At 46.9% G+C, this 6,427-nt stretch overlaps 1 protein-coding gene across 1 annotated transcript; it reads right to left on the minus strand.

The window, feature by feature from the left end:
* Positions 1-1,349: 1,349 nt before the first annotated feature.
* Positions 1,350-6,107, minus strand: NR0B1 (nuclear receptor subfamily 0 group B member 1). Its single transcript, XM_006209420.4, has 2 exons — positions 4,919-6,107; positions 1,350-1,697 (listed from the first exon to the last, which is right to left on the minus strand). The coding sequence occupies exons 1-2, from the start codon at positions 6,087-6,089 to the stop codon at positions 1,453-1,455; spliced, it is 1,416 nt and encodes a 471-aa protein (XP_006209482.1). The 5' UTR covers positions 6,090-6,107; the 3' UTR covers positions 1,350-1,452.
* Between the last annotated feature and the right edge of the window lie 320 nt (positions 6,108-6,427).

Here is a 6,427-nt window from a genome sequence, read left to right on the forward strand (position 1 = left end):
GTTTTTATTGCTGAGCAAGTGTGCTATGTGACCCCTCATCGGAGAGGGAGACATGGATTCCTCCAGACTCCACTTGTGTCTTTCTCCTTGTGATCTGGCTGCATACTCTTACCGCATCTCTGTAATAAGTCTTAGCCCTGAAGACAGCCATAGACTTGAGACCTAGGAGACCCTCTAGCAAATCCCTGAATGGGGTGGTGATCTTGGGGTTCCCCAAGAGTCACCAGCGGAAATCTCCAATATTCCCTTAACACATTGTAGATGGAGATGATTTTGAAATTTCAGTTATATTGATCACTGCCTTGAAATGAAGGTAGATATTAGACCTGCCACCAGCTAGTTTTTTTAATGTGCTGATGAAGAAGGATGTATATTACCCCACATTTCAAAATATTTTTAAACTTAACATTTTTAATACTATATTTTGACATGAGTCACTTCTTTTGTAATCGTAAGTATTTTATTTGCTGCATTATTTTGAGAACCTGATTCTGAGAAGATGTCCATAAGGATTCACCAGACTGCCAAAGGAGTTTGTGCAAAAGAAGGTTTAAGACTCCCTGCAGTGGGGTATTACCCTGGACTAGATGTATTAGTCACTGATGGGCAATTTATTACCTATAAGTGAATAAATGTTTAGTGCCCTAAATTTTATCCAGGGACAGGAAGTAGTTCTATTGATTGCACTTAAAGGGGCAGCAGGAGCCAATGATAAAGTCACTGTATATTTCATACCATGCTTCTTCAGTGTGACAGTCTCATATGTAATGGATCTAAAGGGTGAGATGTAATGGGGGTTTATAATGATGATTTTTCCAGAACTATAGCGCCTCCTTGTAGAATGTAAGTTTCTCATTGAACTTTATTTACCGTGTACAGAAAAACCCCCAACTAAAACTGAAAATCTCCTATTTCACTTTCATTTGCCTCTATGTTCACCAATGTCCACTTGAGTCAGTACAAAGACAGTCTTCCACACAGTAATGAGAGTGTAAATGAAGGTAGAGCCAAATCAACATACAAAGATAACTTTTGTTTACTTTGGCTAGGTTCTTCGTATTTTTTGAAGTCTTGCTTAAACCCTGATGAACCTTTTTGCAATTAAGTTAGTGGTTAACACCTCAACATTATAAGATTACAAATTTGATGTTGGTAGGCTCAGTGGAGAGAGTGGCTAAACTTGTGTAGTGTATTCGTGTAGGACCCTCATCTTTCCTTAAAGATGTCCTAAGCTGTGTTCCCAGTTGGCAAATTTCTTCCTTCTCAATGAAACAGTATGGAACTGAGGATTTTCTACCTGTCCGTAACTACAGTTTTTCTTTAATTGAATACAAAATTACTATGCCATGTAAAAATAATAAGAAAGTTTATTTTACACTATTTGACACTCTTCTGCCGCCTGTTCCTTGTGTGTGCTTCACATTGATCTGCACTTGTGTGGCCCACATGCCTTCATAACTTGGCACAGAGCATTTCCAGCATCATGTCATCCATGCTGACAGTGCCAATGATGGGCCTGAAGAACAGTTCCGCAAGGACGTTGGCGTTGATGAATCTCAGCAGGAAGAGGGCGCTGTTCAGTTCGGCGAATCTGGCCTGATGCTCCCTGTGTGTCATCCGGATATGTTCACTAAGTATCTGCTGAGTTCCCCACTGGAGTCCCTGGATGTACTTCACGCACTGCAGGCCTGGCAGGTCTGGAGGAGAAAAAGGGAGAAAAAGCTCTTCAGTAGAAACAGCTCATGCAGAACCCTTTGCTAACTTTTTAAGTATATCCATTCTGCCCCTCCCCAAATTAGAAAAGCTTTCAAGCTTCCCGGTGAGAAGTTCTTTCGACAACAAGGATAAAGTACCAAACCAGTTGGGAGTGTTCAGCAGCAACGCTTCCAAGAAAGACACCTCATGTAATTATTCTTATTTAATATTTACTATGTTTCTATTCTCACAATTAAAAACTGCTGGCCCTGAGCCAACAAATGCACGCTTAATTCAATTATGACAGTGGAGTATAGCTTAATGAATCACTGCTCCAGTTCACTATCTGTGCAAGTATGAAGAAATCAGAATTATTTCAAGAAGTGAGCACTTTACGTTTTACCTATGGGAAACAAGCCTTGGTATAATGGCAAGAGGTTTTCCAGATGACAGGTATTTTGCCATTCACAGCCACCAACTGTGACTGAGGAGTCTCATTTTAACTATTGGCTGCAGGCTGATTTTAGAGTCCCATAATAAGTTGAGAGATAACACTGGCCACTTAGCTCATTGTACCATGATTTCTGTATTGGGGAAGGTTTAAAGAAATAAGTGATTTTAATGAGCCTTCCAAAAGGCTTTTTTAAAAAATAGTTTAAAGTAAGCCAACTTTGAAAGCACTGTCTGAACACCCATTAAAGGGTTAAAAAGTAAATGTGAAAACATCATGGGCTGCAACATGGTACAAAAGTAACTTTTCAAATAGTGAATGCATGACCTTCTTGCAGTACAGTGTGATACCCAAGAAAAACGGAATGAAATACAATGCAGGGAAGATTAAATGCCTGTAACTTTTATAAAGAAGGTAGTAAGAGGAGGCTGCTTTTAAAAGTCCTTGATCTTCCATGATAGTAATATCACTGTAAAATTCTTTACCTTGTATTTAAGTAATTACCAATTTACCATTCTGTTTAAATGATGTTGATGATTATAGTCATCTTCATTCTCTTTTTGTACCAAATTCAACAGAAAAGTATTTTAAAAGCACCATGCTAATCGTCATAGAGTAACAGAACCCGCCAGTGTTCTTTAAAAATAAAATGGCAATAGGCAAGTCATTTCTATAATAGGCCAATATCAGATCTGACCAATGAGAACAAAGTATAACATCTCTTATCCATATTCCAATTCTGATTACCCTAGTCCATGCATTAACATCCCCAACTACCTAGAGCTCATTTTCCAGGCTTAACACTCAATTTTATTGTGCTTGGATTCCATTAATGAGGATAAGGCAAGGCTTGCATGAAACCACCAGAAATCAGAAGCTCTGCCAGGTCTAGATTCATGGCTTATTAAAACTTAATCTTGTGAGCTTCACTTTTCTCTGCTTTCATACCATATCCTCCCTTTTCCATCACCCCCTAAAGTGACTCCCCTACCCCCAAAAAAGACTTGCCTTCAAAGTAAATTCGGGAAAAAGAAAAGACGGATGGACTCCTTGGGGATGGGAGGGAAATGTTTAAATATAAAGACCAGCGGATACAAGACAATAAACAGTAAAGCAAGGCCACACATTTAGCAGGTATTACTTTTTTTTTCCAAATGCAGGTGCATTTGTGTTTAAAATATACCCAGCTTAGCTCTAGGTTAAACTTATTGAGAGACAATTCAGAAAAGCAGGGCGATTATAAGGGATGCAAAACAGGGTGGAGGAAAAGAGGGAAACTAGTGGAATGTCACCTTCTGAAAGCCAAGCCCTTGTCTTACCTTTTTATTACAGAAGAACAAAGCACACGGCAGATGTCTAATAACACAGCTGAAGGAGCGAGAAAACACTTTCAGATGATCTTAGGAACCACCTGAGGCACTTCTTATGAATGTTGATTTGCAGACCCTACATCAGAGCTACTGAATCAGAACTTCTAGGGGAGGGGGCTGGAAACTTAGAACAAGCCCCTCTAAGTGTTTTCTATGCACAGGCAAGATGGAAAACAATGATATAAGCATAGGGTGACCTATAATGATCACTGGAGTGAGCTGAAGTCTCTAGGTCCTGAAATGTGAGGTCTGAATGAATTATCCCACTGAATACTGCTCTATACTCCTTCAGAAATTCTAGTCAGGAGGCAAGGACATAACCCCAAGTCTCCTGGTGTCAGGAAGAAAGGATATGGAGGGAGCATTATAAAAAACGATCCCAACTCAAGCTGCCTGGAAACTTCCTGCCGACTTGTAATCCTTTTTGGAGGATGTTGGTTGAAGATGACTCTAGTAGTAGGACACACTAGAGACAAGGTGCTGGGCTGTCCAGAGAGATGTTCTCCAATGATTTGATTGCACTGTGTGGGCCAGAGTGTCCAGCACCCAACAGACAACCTGAAAGTATGGTGCCACCGGCATCCCCTTGGGCCCAGAAGACAGGAGACCCATGCTCCACAACTCACCGGCCATTTGTTTTGGGGAAGGTCACTTGGAACTAGATGACCTAACCTGCCAATGGGGTGATGGGAGGGTTAAGTGCAGAGGGGATTGACTAGGAGGTCTCTAAGGTATCTTCAAGCTCTGAAGTAGTGCACCTGCTTGCAGTCCCTAACATGTCTTTTCCTACCATTTTGCCAGCCTGATATTCAGACAGTTGGAAGATGAGACAGTCCAGCTGCTTAAGACCATTAAAATGACCATACAAAGGCAGACCCATGAAACATTAAGTCTAGTGTCCTGCTGGACAGTGTCCCCAGGGGATGGTCTCTCTATGGGTCCTTAATAAATATTACATTTCTTGCCAGCCTTAATAGACTTCCTCCAACAAAAAGTTTCTAGTAAATTTCCAAACTGGGCTTCAGAAAGAAATTTTGCAGAATTTGCAGCAAACACAAACTTTAAAAAAAAATAAAGCTATGCTCCTGGATTTAAAAGATTAGAGGAGAGGGAAGGAACAGCCATGTCCCTTGACAGCACAAACTTTTGTATATTAATAGGTTCAGAGAGAGAAGAGCAAACCTCAACAAACAAACCCCCTCCTCTTGGCTAGGGTTCTGGCAGCAGCCCACCCACGAGGTTTCTGTAACTCCCCCAACTCTGCTAAGTTAGTCGCGATTCTTTACTTATGCCCCTACATTCCCCTGTCAACGGAAAAGTCTTAAGTGTCTTTGCCCCGGGTCGGTACTACCAATGCTTTTCTGAATAGGGAGAAGTCAGAGCCCGAGGCCGGCATTCTTACCCGGGTTAAACAGCACGGCCCCCTTGAGGTAGGCGTACTCCTTGGTACTGATGTCCAGGCTCCAGCACTTTGCAAGGAAGCCCTTGATGGCCTGGACCTCGGCGGCCGACGGCAAATGCTCGGCCTTGGGCGGCGGTACGAGCTGTGGCTGCAGCGTGGGCTGGGACGGCGGCTCGTCGCCCGTGGTCTCCTGCCGCCTGGTGGTGAGGATCCTCTGCAGCAGGCTGGTCTCCGAGGTCTCCACCGTCTCAAAGTTCAGGCGGTCCTGGGCCAGTTCGAGCATGAGTAGCGGCGCCCAGCAGCTGCGCACCAGCACCAGCTGCTGGTCCAAGGGCAGCACCTGGAAGCAGGGCAAGTACTTGACGAAGCGCAGCGTCTTCAACAGGCCTGCCGAGGCTGCCTCGCAAACCACCTGTGGGCTCTTGAGGGCCACCCGCCGCTGCGCTCCACACGAGGGGTCCCACCAAGGGGCCCCCGGCTGCGCCTCTGGAGCCAGTTGCGTTTGCTTTGCGCTTGCGGGCATGTTGCAGAGGATGCCCGCTTGCCGCGGGTGGTCTTCCCCGCAAAAGCAGCAGCGGTACAGGAGCGCCATGGCCCGCCCGGCCGGCAACTCCTCTCTGCCCCCCAGCCTCTGCGCGCAGTAAGAGCGGTCCCACCACGCGCTCCCTGGCCGCGCCTCGGGAGCTTCAGGAGCCACGTGCGTTTGCTTTGCGCTGGTGAGCAAGCTGTACAGGATGCTGCCCTGCCGTGGGTGGTCTTCACCGCAAAAGCAGCAGCGGTACAGGAGCACCGTGGTCCGCCCACCCGGGAGTCCCTCTCTGCCCAGCGGAGGCTCCGCGCCACACGAACAGCCCCAGCACGCACCCCCCAGTTGTGCCTCGGGCGCTTCTGGAGTCTCTTGCCTTTGCTTTGCGCTTGTGAGCATGTTGTAGAGGATGCTGCCCTGCCGCGGGTGGTCTTCACCACAAAAGCAGCAGCGGTACAGGAGCGCCACTGCCCGTCCATCCGGCAGCCCCTCTCTGCCCAGTGGGGGCTCGGCGCCACACGAGCAGCCCCAGCATGCACCCCCCAGCCGTGTGTCAGGCGCCACCGGGGTTGCGTGCGTTTGCTTGGCGCTCATGAGCATGTTGTAGAGGATGCTGCCCTGCCACTGGTGGTCCTCGCCCGCCATGGCCCGCGGTTCCCGTAGCTCGGCTCTGTCCAGTGGCCGCCGCCCGCGCGATCTATTTATACCGAGCGCTCACGCACGCGCGTCCGCCGTCCCCGCCTGGGCAAGAGCGTGGAGGGCGGCGCGGCGCTCGGGTGTGTTCACCCGTCACCTCGGTGGTTCAAAAGGGGCAGATGCTCCTTAAAGGCTGAAAACGAAAGAGGAATGGAGGCGGGGGAGCTCCGGGACACTTCCCTCCTTCCTCTCATTACACCCTTCCCGGCCTCAGGAAGAGGAGAGCAGAGCGCAGGGAGCAGGTATTTTAGGGCATTGTTCCAACTCTTTCCATCGAACCCCCGGCG

Source organism: Vicugna pacos, chromosome X, assembly GCF_048564905.1.
Source record: "Vicugna pacos chromosome X, VicPac4, whole genome shotgun sequence".
Taxonomy (NCBI): domain Eukaryota; kingdom Metazoa; phylum Chordata; class Mammalia; order Artiodactyla; family Camelidae; genus Vicugna; species Vicugna pacos.

Coding starts and splice junctions, on each gene's coding strand:
- NR0B1 (XM_006209420.4), bottom strand. CDS start 6,089: ATGGCGGGCGAGGACCACCAGTGGCAGGGCAGCATCCTCTACAACATG. Junction 1,698..4,918: donor GGCCGTGCTGTTTAACCCGG/GTAAGAATGCCG, acceptor TTTCTCCTCCAG/ACCTGCCAGGCCTGCAGTGC.